The 19,932-nt window shown below is 42.5% G+C and overlaps 3 protein-coding genes across 3 annotated transcripts; 2 read left to right on the forward strand and 1 right to left on the reverse strand.

The window, feature by feature from the left end:
- The first annotated feature begins 96 nt into the window (after positions 1–96).
- On the forward strand, positions 97–2,152 carry LOC110977725 (apolipoprotein D-like). Its single transcript, XM_022232075.2, has 3 exons — positions 97–383; positions 684–887; positions 1,626–2,152. Exons 1-3 carry the CDS (start codon positions 251–253, stop codon positions 1,859–1,861), a joined length of 573 nt encoding a protein of 190 aa, XP_022087767.1. The 5' UTR covers positions 97–250; the 3' UTR covers positions 1,862–2,152.
- On the reverse strand, positions 2,153–9,407 carry LOC110977723 (angiotensin-converting enzyme-like). Its single transcript, XM_022232072.2, has 13 exons — positions 9,005–9,407; positions 7,733–7,888; positions 7,491–7,584; positions 6,970–7,113; positions 6,446–6,634; positions 6,217–6,314; positions 5,884–6,056; positions 5,110–5,348; positions 4,715–4,859; positions 4,255–4,353; positions 3,789–3,911; positions 3,346–3,506; positions 2,153–3,109 (listed from the first exon to the last, which is right to left on the reverse strand). The coding sequence occupies exons 1-13, from the start codon at positions 9,215–9,217 to the stop codon at positions 3,012–3,014; spliced, it is 1,932 nt and encodes a 643-aa protein (XP_022087764.2). The 5' UTR covers positions 9,218–9,407; the 3' UTR covers positions 2,153–3,011.
- An 897-nt stretch (positions 9,408–10,304) lies between these two features.
- Positions 10,305–19,011, forward strand: LOC110977724 (peptidylprolyl isomerase domain and WD repeat-containing protein 1-like). The gene is made up of 16 exons (XM_087143876.1): positions 10,305–10,482; positions 11,452–11,554; positions 12,331–12,431; positions 12,683–12,778; positions 13,127–13,214; positions 14,495–14,600; positions 14,917–15,060; positions 15,251–15,325; positions 15,544–15,718; positions 15,910–16,007; positions 16,481–16,680; positions 16,849–16,915; positions 17,350–17,432; positions 17,887–17,999; positions 18,240–18,391; positions 18,543–19,011. The coding sequence occupies exons 1-16, from the start codon at positions 10,362–10,364 to the stop codon at positions 18,684–18,686; spliced, it is 1,866 nt and encodes a 621-aa protein (XP_087000002.1). The 5' UTR covers positions 10,305–10,361; the 3' UTR covers positions 18,687–19,011.
- Positions 19,012–19,932: the final 921 nt, after the last annotated feature.

Raw genomic sequence — 19,932 nt, forward strand, 5'->3', positions numbered from 1 at the left:
CAGAAAAAAAACGAAGCTGGACACATCACAATTCCTTATTTGGAAAATGACGTAACAGTTTTACTTGGCCAAATTCTCCCGTACAAGGCTCTCGCAGGTACTTTTCTTAGGATCACACTGTTGAATGAGCCTATAAATAGCGGCTTCGAATATTCAATGGGCAATATAAGAACGGCAAGAGTCCACCAAGTGCCATTTTGCAGTGTCTTTAGATCAAGTCAACTCCGAAGTGCCTTTCCTTTTGCTGAGAATGAAGGGGTTTACCGTGTCTGTCGGGCTAATCCTAGCCGGCCTTGTCGCCTGCTGTCATGCTCAGGTGTTCTCCTGGGGTCCTTGCCCCGCAGTTCAAGTAAAACAGGACTTCAACGCCACGAGGTATTTCGGTAAGTCATTTAAGCATGACTATCAACGCCTGAGCCTGCCATCAGATTGGGGAAGTGAGCAAGTTCTAACGGCCATTTATGAGCGTGGCTGCGTGTTCATATTAGGCTGTGCAACATAATTTATAGGCCTACGCTCAAACTAGGAACCACCATTTCCCAGTGTTACCTTCTGATCGTCCTGAAATCGTCATAATATTTATTTTCAGTCAAGTGGAGGCACACTCTATCCACCGTAAAAACGGGACTCACTAATCGTTACTTTTGATGGAGTTTCTTATGATTCGTTGTAATTCTTGACAGGAAAATGGTATGAAATCCTTCGATTCAATAAGACATCCTTTGAGGAAGGCACTCGCTGTAACTACGCGATTTACTCTAACGGTACCAGGAACGGCACATTGAGCGTAAGAAACGCCGGTCTGCGAGGTTCAGAGGTAGACTCCGTTGAAGGCTTCGCTTACGCACCGGACCCATCTCAGCCGGGCAAACTCAAAGTCAGATTCTGTAAGTACCTCAGGAAAACAGAGTTGCGTTGACTTGGCTGACTCGAGCACAGGAAAAAAATGCATGTATTACGCAACATAAAACGTTTACGCATACAGTGACACACTTTGTGCAAACAACTTTTTTGTCTGACAGGTTTGGGTATGAGTTTTTCTCCTATAATCCACTAAGCAAATCTATTCTTTTCACATGTTAATTTGCATGACCTTCGAAGAAACTCGAATGATGTTGGTGTGATCTGCAATAGGCCTAAAGAAACTGACATTAAGCAACTTTGTGACAAGAATTCCACGCAGTTTTAAGTCTGGAGAGGGGGAGCAGGAACGGGAAGGAGTTAGCGCAGCGGTTCTTTCCTCGCTTTGCACCAATGAGGCCCGGGTTCGAATCCCGCCTTGGCCCAGGCTTTAAGTGCGTTTGGTTTCCAGTCCATACTCGCTCTCGCAGGTTTTCTCCGGGTACTGCGGTTTCCTCCTGCCTCTAAAACCGGACCTTCATCCTACCTCCGTAATGTGATGCTGATTGATAAAGGTTGTGAATAAACGTACAGCTATTGGCGTAAACAGCCCGAGGAGCTGAAAGCGCCATTAAAACAAAACAATAACAAGAAGTCGGGAGAGGACTCCTCATTGCAATCACGCCCGGTTACTGGCACAGATCTGGTTGTAACTGGGCGCTTTTATGTAACCTAGATTAGGTCTACTGAGAAGTTCTCAAATCCCCTTTTCCTCATACCAACAGCTAAGTCCTGGTTCGCTGGCAACTATTGGGTTCTTGACACCGACTACCGCACCTTCTCCATGGTGCATTCCTGTACCGGTTTCTGGCTGTTCAACTTTCAGCTCAACTGGCTGCTAAGCCCAAGCCGCAGCATCACGGCCGATGTCACTACCAATGTCATGGAAAAGTTCCAAGACGCTGGCGTTGATACCTCCAACTTCATACAGACCAACCAGACACGCTGCCCTGACTTCTAAATAAGCCATGGTCATCGTTAACCCGATCTTGGAGGAAAAGTAGGCATGCACAATTATTTCAAGAAAAAAGCGGATTGCTCAGTTTTGTTTAGAAGCATATGCATTTGTATTACCTACATTCGCGAAAGATATATTTTGTTTGTATCCCTTGACACGAATTTGCATTTTTAATTTGCTTCGGACCCACTGTCTAGTCTAGAACCACCTTTAGCCGCAAAACGATTAATAAATGCTTTATTTTGAGCACTGAACTGCACAAATAAAGACAGATAGGTTGATTCGTTTAAAATATTTCTTTACTGCTAGTTTTATTTAAACGGTACTAGAACACGGTACGAGCAACTTTAAAGATTAATGGTTTACATTTGGAATACAGAAATACCTTATACAGTATAGTCCAAGGTAACTTGAAACGCTTCAGGGCTGTTTGAGCGCCCTCTTTGACAGCAAAAATTATCGCATTCGCAAGAAGTGAAGTTTAACAGCTGATGTATTACCAATGCGGGATATTCGTCAAATTTGTTGCTTTAAACTGAGATTTTTACATCACACCCTTTTGCCTACATTAATGAAGACATGTACAGAGTTCGGTGAATCAGACTTGGTCCCAGGGCTGTTTACCCTCGTTTCTGCATTCTATAGCAGAGTCTCTCAGTGGTCCAGCGAACTCGCCACCAAAATATAGGCCTAGCCATGGTTAAAACTTCTAAGGCTAAAGTTGCGTCCGAAAGTTTCGGCTACGACTTACAATAACACGTGAACCACTTCCAATAAACGACTGTAAGTTACCTCCAACCCAAATATATATAGGCCTATCACTGAATTTGGACTAAGCTTTCGGATGGCAATTTGGACTGATATGTGCTCTTCAAAAATAACTGTTTGCACAAATTACATGTTTATTGTAATAGAAATACAAACTATCATACTTTGAAACATAATTATTGAAAACCACAGAATAAGACGGATTTTGAAAACATTAAGTTGACCTAAAACTAAGAATCACAATTTCCATCCACCGTTTCAAAATCAGGCACTGAGAGAATCGTCTTCTAACACCTGTTTTTAAACTCGCAAATCGCGCTTGCCATATGGGATGACTCAAATACTTGGCATCCAGCTCGGGTTCCACCCCTGCGACGGGAAATGACTAGGCCGTGAACAGGCTCGTTGAGACGGCGTACGTGGTTGTCAACATGCACGCTAGCAGAACCGTCAACGATATCCCGGGAACCGTACCGCCGGAATCTGTAGATTAAAAAAAAGACCAGATAAGACTAGTTACTTTTTACCTACATGTATCATCAATAAACTTTCAATTGTTCAGCTTTTAACTCCGGGCTTTGACATTGACCAATCCGCATGCTACAATTTAACCTTGTTACAAATGGGTCAGTGTTTCTGAAGTCATTAGGCTGACGATATTTCTAACGTTTCAGCTTTTGAAACTTTCATGAGAAATCGGCGATCCTCTATAAACCTACCCCATCCGATCGTTTCTCCGTTCTTTCTATTGGTTTCCTCCAACCATATCATTAGAGGCGCGAAGTACTCATTGATCGCATCGGCTGACATTGACCTCTGGCCCGTAATAGCCTCCATCGCGTCCGGCCATGGTTTGCTAGAACCTAACTTCAGCATGTTCCTTCAAAACAAGTCAATAGATGTGAACATTTACCGAGTATGGTCATGGATATGATACTGTGTAACTATAAATAAAAATCTAAAAATAGGCATAAGTTTTGTCGAAGGACATATCACTTAGATAACGTGGAATTTATTACAAAAAAGAGTTGAACTTCGGGTGAGAACTCTGTAATGTTGAACGAGGGGTTGGAATATTCTATCGACGATTTTGTTGGTAATCAAACAATTATCAAACGTCATGTCTCTTATCGAGTTCCCAAGAAGTGTTCATCGCCCTTACGCGAGTCTTTCTCCAGCCGCGGTAGACTTGTAGATGTCGCATCGATGGAGCGGCCCCGTGTGTCCGGCAGCATCGCACAACCCTTTGTGAAACTGGAATTGTATGACGGTCCGTATGAAGTATCTAAGAGGTGCAAATTATAGCAGATAACCAGGAAAATTATTCTTTTCGTATGTTTTGATTATTCGTTGTAATAAAGCGATTCAACGCAGCTAAAAGACTAAAGACGCCTATCCATGTGCGGGTCAAACACAAAATACGCCAAACGTTGCGTACGCGTACGTTGCGTTGCCGAACACAACGCACACGTGTGTTATGTTAATGGGGTCGATTGTTGTGTCCGTGCAAGTGAAACGCATGAACGCATCGTGCATGCCACGCACCAAAAAAAGTACATAATTATGGAAAGGTGCCTTAACGCCCACTGAGATAAAGTTTTGTTGGGAGTTAATACTGGAATTTTCACCTCAGAAACGAGTAGTCGATGATGATGTGAAACATCGCTCCGGCTTCGAAGTCTTGCTCAGTCCGCTTGACAGGTGCTCTCACTCCTACAAGATCGTGCCTTGGAGAGAAAGCAATATCCCTGAATAATCCACACTTTGTCCGAGGAAATCTCGTTATAAAAGTTTTCGTGGATCAACAAAAAATGTGCCCCAGCATCATTGGTTGTGATGGATCGAAACGCTTTTTCTAAAAAGATCTGGTCTTTTCTTTTTGGTTGTCTTAACTTTCAAAATTTTCGCAACCATGGTTCGCCAAGAGTGACACAGAGTGTTTAAAACGACCACATAATTTAGGGAACAGCTCCCCAACAGGGCGTGGCAACTGGCTTTATGAAGCGGCCAATCATGAGACATCTCACAATTGCGCCCTCATCATATTTTGCAAGATGTCATTCACTCATTCAGGCTTTTGTTGCTTACTTAAGCTGCCACCATCTCTCGTTCCACTTGTCCATCTCCACGTCACCAGCAAACACGTCCCACCGCCACTGCTCTAAAGCAAGACTAAACGGTAGGGTGCCGATTGTGACGAGCGAAGTTTTCAGAAGGAAGTTGATGTCAGTTTCTTTAAAAAAAAAGGAAGCCAAACCCACGAAAATACCTTTTTTATTCTCGTATTCCCCTCAAGCTTTCCGACGCTGCGGCACGATATGTTGCGTTTTAAAGTAACAGTTTTGTTCAGAAACCACAAAAATAAAAATTCTCTCTAAATTCTATCCACCAGAATCATAGTATTTACGGCTTTTAACAAATTTCAACTCAAACAGTCATAGTATCAAAGACTAGTAGACTACAGACCACGCCTCTTGCCTCACCTTGGTTATCGACCCCACCCATGGTGGCGTTCAGGAGCCCAATATCAGGGTGCGATAGGTGAGTGGGCGTGGCTACGGACAGCGTAATGACCTCCCCGACCGCTTCGTGAAAAGCGCGGTTGGCGCCCGCGCGAAATGACGGAGGAAGGTTTGCATACTGTAAGTAGTATTGTACGTGACCCATTTCATGATGCACGATATTGAAGTACTCCATGTTCACTTCAGTGCACATCTTTATTCTGTCGAAAGAAAAACTTTGGGTTAATAGACGGATCCAATACGACGCTTTTAGCATCGATCTGCGCACTTCCGCGTTTGGAAACGAGGCTGTATGTGTCAGCTTCAATTCTTAATACGATCAGACGATTGAAAGTAAGAAGTCAAGACACAAAATACATAAAGGTATGTTAAATTCAGACTTTTCAGGCTGCAAATTTTTGTTGAAGAGTCTTTCAGGATAACTTGATACGTAAAAACAAAAGAAAAAATAACGGCAATTTACCGCGAACTAACGCACCTGCGATGGCCGGGTATCTGCATGTGCAGTGGGCGTGGTTTAAACTGAAGTGGCGTCACACGTACGAACCGGATACTACATATACTGTGTGGACTCCGTGGGTGCCCGACGAAGTTCAACACAGAGAGCCTCGGTTTCGATGCGGCGGATATGCGCAGACGGCGCTAATGTGAAATCCATCTATACCCCTTTACTGACTTCACCGACGTTTCTTTTTAAAGACGCAGCTTTTCTCGAGAGTTTCGAAGGCCATTTACCTAAAATCCTGGTACTTTCCCAAGTCCCAAGCGGACGGATGGCACACTATTTGCCGGCCGTCCGTCGGCTTCTCCAATATTGAGTTATTCCAGAACCGTTCGTTGACGCGTTTCAGGCCGCAAGACGCGAAGAAATCGTCGGCAAGTTGGAACATTCGAAGCGGGGTAAATCCCTGCAGTGGGGGGTAAAATGAGACGTCGAGGTACTTGGTTTAGGTCCTTTTATTCAAACAACTGCATTTTTTACGCAACAAAATCACATAATTCAACTGACAACAGACATAATAACTAAGCAATGGTTGTGTCTTCAGCATGATTAGGGCCTACTGTTACCTTGGCAATCATCGTGTTAGTGACGTCAATGTCCGGCGTATCCGGGTACGGAATGACCTGCTTATAGATGTTGCCCCAAAAGCGCCCCCACATGTCTCCTGAAACAAGAAGACAGGCAATCGTCAGACACAATTCGCTTCCATCTTTTGCCTGCTCTGGAAAAATTCAGCTCGGCGATTTTACCAACACTACTCAATAAAAGCAGAGGGGGCGGGATTAATACAAGTACCTAACAGGTTAGAAGGAATACGCCCATCGACGTCTACTTTGTCTCCATGTGTTTTGTGCATGATTCTTCTGACATAAGCATGGAGTTGCTTGTACAGTGGTAGGATATCGTTGTACAATTTATAAGCTTGCGCGACCAAATCGTCCACCTCGTAGTAAGAACGCCAGTAACTCCCCGTGTCAGAATATCCTGTGAAGAAATGTAGATGAAAAAATATTAACGGCTGTTTCATGAACCTTCCATGTGTCGTGGAGTCCCCCATGGATCCTCCCCCTTTGTGACAAGCCATGAAACAGCTTCAGTACGTCTGAGGCTTTAAGTTAGCGCTTTAAGATTTTAAGAAAGGTGGCTGCAAATCCGTGTGGGGTTGATAGAGTTTTCCATTTCGATTCGAGCAACAGGGGCTCCCTATGGTGACCCTGAAGGGAAATCACATATCGCAAATATTTCCGATGTGTGATGTCCCTGTAGGACCACCATAGCTCCCCGAACGTAGTTATTCTGCAACCACAAACGAGACCTACCATTCGCCCTGGCAGCTTCGTTGGAAAGCTCAACATAGCGGGCATACAGAGGTTTGTTCGGAACGCCAGCTTTGTCTCGAAATCCTTTCCAGGCCCAGACAAGTTCGTCCCAATCTCGGGAACTGGCCATCACCTGTGTCAAACCTGGAAACGGCCAAATAAAAGGAAAAGAAGCCTGAATAAACAGAAACTTACTGATCTGTGCAACGACGAATTAATTTCGTGGAGACAATGATATGGCAGGGATGAACCAGTTCATTTCGTGGAGACAAATGGCAAGCCTAGGATGGACTGGCTCAACTAACCTAAATCTTGTTTATCCAATAAACAGGGTTTTTTCAAATTGTCCCTTTTAACGGGAAGAAATGATCCCACCTCGAGTACAAGTTTCCTCTCCAAGATTACCACAGCAAGTATGAAATGGAAAAGTTAAGAGGGCCGCGTTCTTATAAATTGGATATCTTCCAGGAATGTAATCCTCCATCCCCTTCGACTGAGAGATAATTAAATATTTGTCTCACCAGGTTCGAGTTGAAGACATTCATCGGGTTTTCCCGGCCGGCATACGCGTGCAGTGCTGTAGTTATCGGTCATGGAACTTACCAGCTCACTGAACTATGAAGGGTCGACAGAAGAAAAACACTTTCTTGACATTTGAAATTAGAATGACAAAATGGTACGTAGACATTATGATAAACAAGATGATAACCGGGGGGGGGGGCTAGTAACATTTTAATATAGGTCTTTATTCTGTTGACCTCACCTCTGCCACTTTGGTCGGCTCGAGGATAGCTGTTCCGATGTCCCGGATGTTTTTCAGTCTTCTTCTGACGTCATCGGGGAAAGCCGAATCGTCAAACCGACTGGCATTCTGGCCTGCTTCCTCCACGAATGCGGCGAGGACCAGACTTTCCTCAATCTGTCCAAATATGTGAGAGCCTTACAATATCAATGATATTAAATTATGTAGGTGTGTCTGCTGCTATGGGGGGGGGGTAATTGTGCAAATTGCGATCAATTCATTGAGAAATTCAGGGGTACCAAGAAGCTTCCGTAATAGAGTGTTAGCAGACTCCACACAATTGTTCACATTTCTGAGACGAAAACTTTTTTTCATACATGTGTTTATTGTTGGAAGATGATAACCACACATTTCGTATTGTCTTACGAATCTCCATAGAAACCAGAAAATTCAGAATATTATCCCTTCAAAATGTCGAATGTTGAATTGCTTGCGTCTTCTGCAGAATTTGTTTACTGGGAAAGAATTATATCAACCACCTTTGCATTCAAATCATAAATATTACCTACATAATGTTTGATATTATGACCTCAATAAAACAGCAGCCTTGAGTCACACTCAATCGCATTAATTATAGAACAGAGCATGACAGCTGTGTTTCCAGGTACGCGCAAGACGCGATGCCCAGTTTTCTATACGTGGGCTCCGTAATAACTGAATGCGATCAGCTGAAGCCGAAGAAGCAGTCGACGAACTTTACCCCGTAGCATTTTTCCCCAGAGATCCCCGGCCCCACCGATCGCTCACCTACTTTTTTTTTTCACACAAACAAGTGCTACGTTCTCATCGAGGGGGTTTATGGGGGAGGCGGGGCAGGGGGAAACGTTACGGTAGCCTACATGAATTCTCGGCCATTGACGTAGGATCTTGAGGGGAGGGAGTGCAGCCGCCGTTAACAAAACAAAGGACAGATGTACTGATTATATTTCAGACGAAGAGTGCCGATTGTTTCCTAACTCCACAAAATAGCTCTCTGCATGGTGCACACTGCCAGCGCGTATTAAGAAAACGAGAAAACAAAACAACCAATGGAGATAAGCATCGACGAACTCCGAGACCTTGACCCTCCAATTCACAATTCCACAGGAATTTTCGCCCTGTTACCGTCAAGAAAACAACTATAAAATAGTCCGATAGATAGGAGGGGGAAATATATAAACTTTGCCAGTGAAATTGCATAAGGCACTTTTCTTTATTACTGTGCACGAGACGTTACTTTTCCATGTTACTTGCCTGTTTCTGTTGGTTGACATCGGAGATATTGCTGGCGAATTCCCAAGCAGCCAGCGTGGCCTGATAGTCCAGCTCCGTGATAGTCTCACTGTAGGCGTCTAAAAACTCCCTCGCCTGGGCCAGATCAGCGACAAGTTCCTGGTGACCGTGGCCTCCCTGAGCTGTCGATAAGACCGGCATGCATACCATGCACAGGAGAGCAAAAGACCACATTTTGACATAAAAAATCGAAATCTGTAGCCTGTTACACCACTCGTTCAGTAGACTCAGAGTCAGACCTGTTTATTAACAAGCACTGTCTTGGCACGTAGTCAGCAGAGCTGAGTCAGTATACATGTACATGTATATGCAAGCCAAGTCTCACTTGCTGATGTCGCTTATTCTCACAGGGGCGCCGATCTGCAAGTCAAGGTCTCGGGGTGTGAGCTTGTATTACATATGTCATAGAAACCTTAGACTTGGGGCGGGGGCCAAAACAGGTAAGAAGCATCCCCTCGCAGTTAGGCAGCTGCCCAGAAAAAATTCATAAACGAAAAAATATCCACTCTGATTTACTAAAAAAAAATCCTAGTCATTTTTGGGGGGGGATGGCCCCATCCCCCCGCCCCCCGATCCGCCCATGCGACTATAATGACTCACTTGAAGGGCGACTAGAGGGCCAACATTTAGTATCTGTCAATCTATTCCAAATTCTAACACTTTTCCCCACATAAAATAGTCTGCACCTTCTTCATCTTATTTTTTTTTCTCGTATGCATATGGAGTATGCAATGGGGTCACTAGTACTTGTGCACGTCTATGCACCTCGAGGGCATAGTGTGAGTGACCAGAAGGCGTACGTGGTCCGGACAAAGGCCAAGAATTTTACTACTTTATGTGTGTGTTATAACACATTACCCCTGTCCAAATGTAAAATAACCGTCTCGCAGTCAACCAGGGTAAAAAAAATCAGCAAGATGTGTGTATAAACCACAATATTGACGAACTGCAAAATCAGTGCCACAGTTTGACTCGAAACAAAATGTGGAACTTGGATGCACCCAAACTAGAACCTAGAGACAGAAAGATTGAGTTAAAAAAATCAAATCAACCAACAAATGAGCAACTGCAACGCACACTCGAAAACAGTTCAAGAAACACCCTTCCAGTTCCACGAACCCGCCCCCTAAAAAGCGCAACAATGGTGTTGCAAAGCAAAATGATTCTCAGCAAAAGCGTGCAATATTCGCAGACGGGCGACTAATTTATGTTCGCAAACGGGTTATTCTTGAATGGGAATGTCCATTGTGAATAAGAACTAACTACCCAACTACCGATCGTAAAGTTTTGCTGTCTCCGCGACAATCTTGGGGCAAGCATGGAACAGCCAGTACCGAGATCCCCAGAATCAGAGGGAAAACGGCGAATCCAAGAGGAAGACGAAGAAGAATGGATCGGCCCTATGCCAATAGAAGCCGTCAAGCCTAAGAAAAGAAAAGGCAAGTGGCAGAACTTACAGAAAAAGGAAAAATTTTGCGGCGTTTATGAATTTTATCTAGGCCCAGGCCGTTTAATTCAGTGCGTTACCCAGACGTTTAAAATAGTAATGGTATGACTTTGAATTGACACCATGCTAATTTGAAATCTTTTGCATAGATTCGTTTTTAACTGTCCAAGACATTCATGCCTCTGTTTTCTTCCTCCAATTGAGCAGAGACCGTTCAGGAAAGAATTCCATATACAGACACCACTGATTTTTCCCTGCAGTGACTTATTTGCCATCTGAAAGCAATAGCATGTCCTTAAGTTGAATTAAACAGTAAAATTTAGCTGTGAAAATAGTGACATCAGCTAGCTTGAGATCAAGAGAAAACACCAGTCACAGGGTTTGTGCACAGTGTGTTAAGTGGTGTCCTTGTTACAAGGAATTCTTTCTGCTGTTCAACCCATTGCACATACGTGTGGGTAAAATGACAGTCTTCCATTCATTTTGTACAGGGAATTACTGGAAAGAGTTCCATATACGGACACCACTTGACAACCTGTGCACAAACCCTATGGGACTTTTGTTCATTTTGTAAGGCAAATAAGCACAACTTTTTTGATATATTGTCGTTATTTTAACTGCATAAAATAGTGAAAGTTAAGGTATTTTCAAGGGAAAGATGTGGTGTTTACAAGGACATTTGTTTAGAGTTTTCCCATTGACCATGACACTATTCATGTCCCTTTGAGTCCAGAGGGGCAAAACAGCCTCTATTGACCAATCAGAGACAAGAAACAAGACCTAGTGAAATCACGCTGTCGACCGTGAGAATGACCTAACACATAGAGAATCACACGGCTTTAGAATAAACAATGAAACCAACACAAAAATGGAACAATGTAATTTGGAATAGGCTTATTACTTGCTCGGTCTTTGTGTTTAGCCAAGTTCTAACAATTTATTTTCTTCTTTACTATCACAGTTCTTGAGTTTGAGGATACATATCTGAAAAATCTACCCTCGGCTGACCTGTACGAAAAGAGCTACATGCATAGAGATGTCATTACACACATTGCAGTCAGCAAGTAGGGATATCAGGAATCAATAGTTTGTGTTTCTCTGCTCCTATCAGTAATCGATAGTTTGTGTTTCTCTGCTCCTATCAGTAATCGATAGTTTGTGTTTCTCTGCTCCTATCAGTAATCGATAGTTTGTGTTTCTCTGCTCCTATCAGTAATCGATAGTTTGTGTTTCTCTGCTCCTATCAGTAATCGATAGTTTGTGTTTCTCTGCTCCTATCAGTAATCGATAGTTTGTGTTTCTCTGCTCCTATCAGTAATCGATAGTTTGTGTTTCTCTGCTCCTATCAGTAATCGAGAGTTTGTGTTTCTCTGCTGCTATCAGTAATCGATAGTTTGTGTTTCTCTGCTCCATAGTAGTAGTGTCGATTTTAATCACTAAAAATTATAAACCATCACATTACAGAGTTGAATTCCAAATGCTAAAATTGGTTAACCCTTTACTTTCCAGATCCTTTAAAATCTAGCAAGAGGTTTTTAAGATTTTGTAGAATTGAGGAAGATGGAATCCAGCTACTCTTCCTTGGCCTTGGTGCTTGTTGAAAGTTTGAGCACAAAGGTGCAGTGGGTTTCTTACACTGTAAAGGATTTTATAGGGTTAAGGAAGGTTTCGAGGAAAAATTCTTAAGGACTTAGGGTTAATGTTGATGTATGTTTTTATTCTCTGCCTGCACAAGCTTCCTTTGCCATTGAGACACAAGGAACCCAGCTTTTGCACTGCCATCTGGCAATTGGGATAACACCAAGTGTCATTTTTACTCTTATTTTGTGTGGGTTTCTAGGACAGAGTACATCATCACGGCAAGCTGCGATGGTCATGTGAAGTTCTGGAAAAAACAAGATCTTGGCATCGAGTTTGTCAAACATTTCAGAGCACATCTCGGTATGAACACAACACCTGACCAGTATCGTAATCTAACTAACTTCAAAGGATCCATAACTTCACTGTCAAAGCATCAGTAGTGTGCTCTAACTATATCCTCCTATTTTGCTGTTACTGTTGACACCTGTAAATGATCTCTCTTTCCCTGTTCAAAAAAATCCTCACACTTTCCACTAAATCAAAACCACTGTTGTTAATTTTGTATCTCTGTTGTTAATTGTTTATTTGTGCATCTTCTTGTATGGCCTCAGGACGAATAGGGAGCATATCAGTCAGTGTGGATGGCACGTTACTCTGTACCGTAGCTGATGACAAATCTATGAAAATATTTGATGTCGTAAATTTTGGTGAGTAGACCCCATGACCCCAAGCCATTGGAATGCAATCTTTGATTAATTTTTCACTGGATTCAGGACTGCTCAGTGAAGCTACTATTATTTTACAAAGGATCGGTGCCCTTTCTCATTTCCGTACGAAACAATGTGCTGGTGGTTTAGTACACAAAGCCTGATTTTGTCAGATTCTGGTAACCTCATTCCTCGTAAAGTCCAAGAGATCGAGGGTTAAACATTGTTTCCTGATTTGATTTTTTGTTTGTGTTTCCACTGTCCGATTTTCTGGTTCCTCAAGGTTCTTCCGGCTACCTTATGTCTGATATTTTGTCCCAGCAATGCTTTTTTCTTCCCTCTTGCTAGATATGATCAACATGATGAAGATTGATTACGTGCCCGGATGTTGCGAGTGGATTTTTCGGTCTGGTGATGCTATTCCTGCATTGGCATGGTAGGTGGTGATAGGCATGAGTCCTATCATGACTGCACGTGTACCATAAATTGTATTGAATTAAACCCCATGTAAGACCACACTGTGCTTGCTTTATTGTACTCACTGTGAAAGCAAATGTGCACTAGATTATTTTATAAATTTGAGGTCCAATAGTGTGACATTTTGGGGTCCAATAGTGTGACATTTTGGGGTCCAATAGTGTGACAGTTTTGGGTCCAATAGTGTGACAGTTTGGGGTCCAATAGTGTTAAATTTTGGGGTCCAATAGTGTGACATTTTGGGGTCCAATAGTGTGACAGTTTGGGGTCCAATAGTGTGACATTTTGGGGTCCAATAGTGTGACAGTTTGGGGTCCAATAGTGTGACATTTTTGGGTCCAGTAGTGTGACATTTTTGGAGTCCCTGTGACACCTAAGCTGTGGAAGTTGACATGGAAATAATCACTGACTTTAAGCAGCATTTATTTGTTTGGCAGGTATGCTATGCCACTTAATCACTCTGTGTTTCAAACTTGTAAAGTTTTTTGTCATATGTGACAGGAGCATGGAAAAAGTTGGACTTCAAATTTATAAAATGGCCCTACTTCAAAATCTCATATGTGACCGGCTCTGCAAAAAGGTTTATTATGTCACATTTGTTGGAATTTTAGTTATATACATGTATATAATGAAATTGCTCACATCCTAAGCTTTCATTTTATAATTCATCCCAGTGGCATTTTGCATTTTGGAGTTATATGCCATTTGCATGTTCGTATAATTTCATTTATCACATGTGCTTTTGATATATGCCCTTTAAACATAACGAACAGAAACATTAAACATAAATTAGACACTCTTTTGGTTTCCTTAGCAACAGAGCTTTTCTGGTCAAGAAATTTGCCTCAAAATATTTCCAAAATATTTTCACCCTCGGCACATGGAATGGGCCATCACGCATTTTTGCATTGTGCGACTTAAAACACCTTTTTGCAGACCCAGTCACATACATATATCAGCTTAGTGCCAAGGACCACAGTACTACGTTACATCTCAAGTTGAGGAAGGCACTATTTGAGATGGCTACATTCATTGTGAGACAGTGTGAGGTCATAATGACTGACAGAGGTTTTTGATTCTGTACAGTTCACCTCAGCTTTGTTACAGTGCCGTCAGGGAATATGACAGAAGAGAATAGATTGGACAAAACAGACCTCTGATCCGTTTAGTGGCTAAGCTCAATGAACTTTTTGTGCATCTAGCTACTTGTGTTATTTTACGTATTTTTGGTACTTCTAGTTCGGACAAAGCGTCAGGTAACATTCACATCTACGACGGCCGGTCAAGCAGTGTGGCTGTCCACACCCTCAGCTCGTTGCATAGTTGTCCTGTCATCGGAATGAAGGTACAGAGTTGCACACAGGAGATACATGCAGGTCAATGGCATCAAGAGCGCCCTCTCTTGATTTCAGTCTAGAGAGTGGCAGGCGGGATTGCTGACGGTTCCATTGTCTAATTATCTAGCCTTTAAACTCTGAAATCCAGGGGAAAGCGTAGACTTGGGCCCATTTTTCCAATTTCTAGTCTGCTCTTTTACCCGGAGCTTGGAAAGAGAGACTTGTCAGTAACATTTTTTAGCAGACAAATATGGTTTACAATCTTCTTGAAAAGACACATAGGTTTAGTATATACTCATTGTTTTCCTGTTTTTCTGTCCACAGTATAACCCTATCTTTGAAGTGGTGCTGTCGGTAGACAAACAGGGCCTCGTCGAGTACTGGACAGGCCCTAAGAAAGACTTCAAATTCCCGACACAAGTTGCCTTCCAGTATAAGACGGACACAGATCTCTATGAGTTCGTCAAGGTAGGATTGTACAGTTTCTTTTCAGTGGGGTGGTTTGCGAAAGGAAGTGTGTTTAAGAGAAAAATATATCATGGTTACTTTGGCACATTTATGAGAACAAGAGGTAAGGAGTTGATAAAGGTACCTATCTTATTAACCAGCATTCCTAAAAGTGTAATTGTTCACCAAGTGGATTTTTTTGTTTTACCAGTGCAAGACGTTGCCAATGGGACTCACATTTTCACCCAATGGAAAGCTATTTGCTACTCTTGCCAAAGACAGAAAGGTAAGTCTGTAAAAATACGCTGGATTATTCATAATCCCTGCATGCGGCATAAAATAGTTTGTGTTCATTATTTTGTATACGTTTCAGGAAGAACAGAACTGAAAACTTAATGTTGGATGTTTTCCAGTTCAGGTTGTCAGCATCCTTTTTAATCATGCTTGCTTTCTTCATGTCTGAAATCTGGATGATTTTATTGAGGATTACTTGATTTATGGTAGGTTCGGGTTTTCAAGTTTTTGACGGGCAAGCTGATGCGGGTCTTTGACGAGTCCCTGCAGACATTCAGCGAACTGCAGCAGATGCGACAACAGCTGCCTGACATGGAGTTTGGACGTCGCATGGCTGCCGAGAGGGACTTGCAGAAATCAGATGCCTTCTCTTTGGCAAACGTCGGTAAGCACCAGAGTTGAAACTGGCCTGAAGTAATGGTGTTAGAAGAAATAGGTGAAAACTGCGGCAGTGAGCGCGGTACTGCTGTATTCATATCTAGTTCGGTACATTTGTGCATAGCTAATCAGAATTAATACTCAAAGCATTGTTTGACGGATGAGTGTCATTGCTTTGCTTGCCTTGTATTTGTGCAGTTTTTGATGAGACAGGCAACTTTGTTCTGTATGCTACCATGCTTGGTATTAAGACCCTCAACCTCTACAGCAATAAATGCCCCAGGATGCTGGGCAAGGTGAGTTCTTTTATAGTATTCTCAGCTTTGGTTTCCATAGAATACCGTGTGGAATATTCCTGGGGAATCTTAACAATGCAGATATAGCCTCACAGGTGCAACGTTAATGGACACAGTATTTCTCTAACTTTAAGCATTAACCTGTTTGCATGCATCACATTTTAAGTCGTGATAGCAAGTGCCACATGATTGGTACACATTGCACAGAATCAGTTTTCCACTGAATGTGCACAAGTTCACAGTAAACATTGTGCAGCCTTCAACAAAGGTTGTTCAAGTGATGATACACCACCTATGAGTAATTGTTGTAGTTTAGACCACTGGAGGTCACCATTTTGTGCCCAAAATAGTTAGAGCTTGAATTTATCCCATTATTTTGAAAAACTGAGAATTTGACTCTTTCAGTAAGGATTCTTGTGCAAGTTTGAGCACTTGTTTCCTTGTCTATCTGCTTTTTCTCCCCAACCTTACAGCCAGAGAACATCCGCTTCTTACAGCTTGCCCTCCACCAAGGCGTTAGTAAACCCAGCAAGGCTGCCCTCTCAGTAGAGATGCAGGCCTCGGACAACCCCACCCTCGTCAATGTGACCTCTGACCCCACGCTGGTCTGCACCGCCTTCAAGAAGAACCGCTTCTATCTGTTTTCTGTCCGGGAACCAGAGGACGCCAAAAGGTTGGTCTCAGCCTTCTTGTAGATCTCCATAAATGAGGTTGAAGAATAACTTTTCACGCTTTCGTTTACTGCGTTTTCTGCTGTGTAACCTGCAGTGCAAAGTTATTTTCAAAATATCCAAAAACAAGAATATGAAATGACAAGGCTTTATTGTTAAATGATGTTTAGCGCTGAGGCCGAACGTGACGTTTTCAATGAGAAGCCTTCAAAAGAAGAACAAATGGCAGCAACACAGGTTAGTAGTGGTCCTTGTCTTCTGTGAGAGATAGTGTGCTGGTGTCTCATCCAAAATTAATGGAGTGCACATACATTCTGGAACTTCTGAAGTGTGTCCTTGTCTAGAGTTCTCAGACCGGTGTTGTTGGAACCCAACCCTGGTTGACGATCCAGATCTATAACAACTTCTGAAAGCTTGTGTGTGAATGATAGATGTTTTAATTGACCATTGTAACATATCTTGAACCATTTCAACCCCTGAAATGATTTTAATGCACTCAAAATTGCAGCTATTTGGATTTTGATTGAAGTCAAGTTGTCCTTTGTTCTGTCTTCTTTGGGAAGTTGTAGCCATGGCAATTTGTGCCTCAGTGCTCTTGGTAATTCTGTTGTATTGACCCATACACACCGGTGACAGTGTTGTCCTTTGACCTTTCAATTCTGTCAATACAGGGTACAACATCCCAGAGGTTATCGAGTCAAGCCTGCATACACACGTCGATGGGAGATATCACGATTCAACTCTTCTCCAAAGAGTAATTACTAATGCCGTATGATACCTTGACTTTATTATGAGTTAATATCAAAGTGAAGTTACGTTAAAGCTAGTGTGAGCTACAATCTGCCAGTAAGTAAATTTGAAATAAATGTTTTGAATGTGATTGTTGAACAATGAGTGTGAAATCTGATATTTCACTGTTGAAAAAGGCTTTTTTTTAAAGGCCTGTTCCTCAGTAGCATTGGCAACAAAACCAAATTATAGATATTATACCAGTGGAAAGTATGAAATTAACGGCAAGTATATTTGATTTGGAATTCAGCAATCTTCTATTCTGTATAAATCAGTGTAGAGGCTTAGGGTGGTAGCCATCTTGGAGGGCAGTTCTTTTGTTCCAGATGGAAACCTTTTTATGCATTCCCTATGGGACAAAAGCAATGACCTGCAAGATGGCCGCCATGCAAACCTCTCAATGTTTGAATTTTTCTCAGATGTCCAAAGACAGTGGAGAACTTCTGCGTGCACAGCAGGAACGGTTACTACAACGGACACACCTTCCATCGTGTCATCAAAGGCTTTATGATTCAAACCGGCGACCCGCTAGGTAAGTGACGTGGCATCAGAGAATGAGTCATGTTAATCCAACTCTGGTCAATGAACCCTGTCACTGAGCAACAAAGGGACTTGCGTTGCCGCTGAGAACTTTCATTTGGCTAGTCCTTGTGTGCTGTTCGGGTGTTTACACTTTGAAACCGATGCATGGGTACCAGGGAAGCAAAGGCTTTTCCCAAACTGCAACTTTGTCTTCATCTTTTCCTCCATCATTTTGTCTTTTACACTTCAGGGAACGGCACAGGTGGTGAGTCTATCTGGGGTGGTGAGTTTGCTGATGAATTTCACCCTACATTACGACACAATGAACCTTACACACTCAGCATGGCCAACGCAGGACCCAACACTAACGGATCACAGTTCTTCATTACGGTCGTACCTTGTGTAAGTCCACTCACCTCTTCACCCATGCTTCTAGTCGGTGTGTATTCTTCATCAAGATGCATTATTTGAAGCTACAGACTTGAACAAAATATTTGATTTATGATAATGATTTTGATGTTTAAGTTACATTTTCCTCTTTTGATTTCTCCAGCCTTGGTTGGACAATAAGCACACCGTGTTTGGCCGTGTCACCAGGGGTATGGACGTAACACAGAAGATCAGCGAAGTCAAGACCTATTCCAAGACGGACAAGCCCCTTGATGAGATCAAGATAATCAGCATCAGCGTCAAGTAGCTTTCGCCGGAGTAGACTCTGCCCTGAGAGAACTTGCTCTGAGGAAGCCCCTTTGAAGTTCGCTGTAAAGCAGTGGGTCTTGAGTTCTACCAGCCTTCCTTAACATATCTTGCTTAGTTTTGTTGAAACTTTGAGAGGAAGTTGTGAGAAATTGACTGGAGCTGAGGTACTTTGTGTTGGCCGTTTTGCCAAAAGCGAGGCTAGATTGGAATTTATGGACTGCAATGTTTTCAGTTTCACTTTGCAAATGGATGAAGTAGAGTTTTTTTCGGCATTCCAAATGGAAATGCTAAAATAAAAATACTAGTCTTTCCACTTCTTGTTATATATCAGTGCTCAGTCCAGGTGAAAATGTCCTTTGTCATAAAAAATCCTACCTCTTTTGGGGTTGGTCAGTAATTTTGATTGGGCCACTTTTCTCTGTGAGGAACATGATGCCGATCACTGTCAGAGCAGGATGTTGTTTGCAGTATTTACCAGTAGCTAACATTCACTAAATCAACGGCAAGCGGATTCTGTGATGCAATGAATATGTATGAGGTCAGAATCTGATGCTGGGATTGGATGAAAGTTCTGGACTCATGCACGCAGGTTCGCTCATCGCCTGCGCCCGAACAAGGTACTGAGAAGGGCAGATGGCCTGACACTTTGCCCGTGCCAAAGCATTGCCATTGACGAACCCAAAAAATTAATTCATGCTTCGCTAACAGGAAGTGATAAACTCGTGGTCACAGGTCGTGCACAATGTAGCCAATCACACTGCAAAGCAATCAGCCCTTCACAGTGCCTATTCGGGTGCTGGGCGACGAGCGAACCACACAGGTTCGCAGTACTGGCTGCAGTCACTGTTTATCAGGTCATTTGTGCCTGCCCATTCAGCGCAAGATTCTGTTCATGATTTGGATCTATCTGGCCCATCGATCACGGTCATTTCAATCCAGCAAATTCGTGGCCCAGAATGGGATACATAAATCTGTTTTGAAATATTCAAAAACTTGACATCGAGTAAATGCATTGAAAATAATCATGTTCATCTCATACACATCAACTTGTTATTAGAAAATAATAATAATTAGAAATCAAATGAATAAGTGAATGGTTCTCATAATCTATGACTTTGATCGTATACTTTTGGATATTGTTAATAAAAAATGTGTTTTAAGACACAAAGTTCTTTATCACAAGAGTAAATTTGACCCCCAAAGTCACGTCTAATATTAACACTACGCCAGTCTAATCGTTGCTA

The sequence above is a fragment of the Acanthaster planci genome, linkage group LG12, assembly GCF_054643075.1.
Source record: "Acanthaster planci isolate LZ-2023a linkage group LG12, COTS_SCS, whole genome shotgun sequence".
NCBI lineage: Eukaryota > Metazoa > Echinodermata > Asteroidea > Valvatida > Acanthasteridae > Acanthaster > Acanthaster planci.

Excerpts from the sequence above, each read along its gene's own strand:
- LOC110977725 (XM_022232075.2), top strand. The coding sequence starts at position 251 with ATGAAGGGGTTTACCGTGTCTGTCGGGCTAATCCTAGCCGGCCTTGTC. Across the intron at positions 384-683 it reads CAACGCCACGAGGTATTTCG|GAAAATGGTATGAAATCCTT; the intron begins GTAAGTCATTTA and ends AATTCTTGACAG. Across the intron at positions 888-1,625 it reads CAAACTCAAAGTCAGATTCT|CTAAGTCCTGGTTCGCTGGC; the intron begins GTAAGTACCTCA and ends TCATACCAACAG.
- LOC110977724 (XM_087143876.1), top strand. The coding sequence starts at position 10,362 with ATGGAACAGCCAGTACCGAGATCCCCAGAATCAGAGGGAAAACGGCGA. Across the intron at positions 15,061-15,250 it reads ATCTCTATGAGTTCGTCAAG|TGCAAGACGTTGCCAATGGG; the intron begins GTAGGATTGTAC and ends TTGTTTTACCAG. Across the intron at positions 16,916-17,349 it reads AACAAATGGCAGCAACACAG|GGTACAACATCCCAGAGGTT; the intron begins GTTAGTAGTGGT and ends CTGTCAATACAG.
- LOC110977723 (XM_022232072.2), bottom strand. The coding sequence starts at position 9,217 with ATGTGGTCTTTTGCTCTCCTGTGCATGGTATGCATGCCGGTCTTATCG. Across the intron at positions 4,860-5,109 it reads GGGTGGGGTCGATAACCAAG|AAACTGACATCAACTTCCTT; the intron begins GTGAGGCAAGAG and ends TTTTTTTTAAAG. Across the intron at positions 3,507-3,788 it reads GCGGCTGGAGAAAGACTCGC|GAACATGCTGAAGTTAGGTT; the intron begins GTAAGGGCGATG and ends CTTGTTTTGAAG.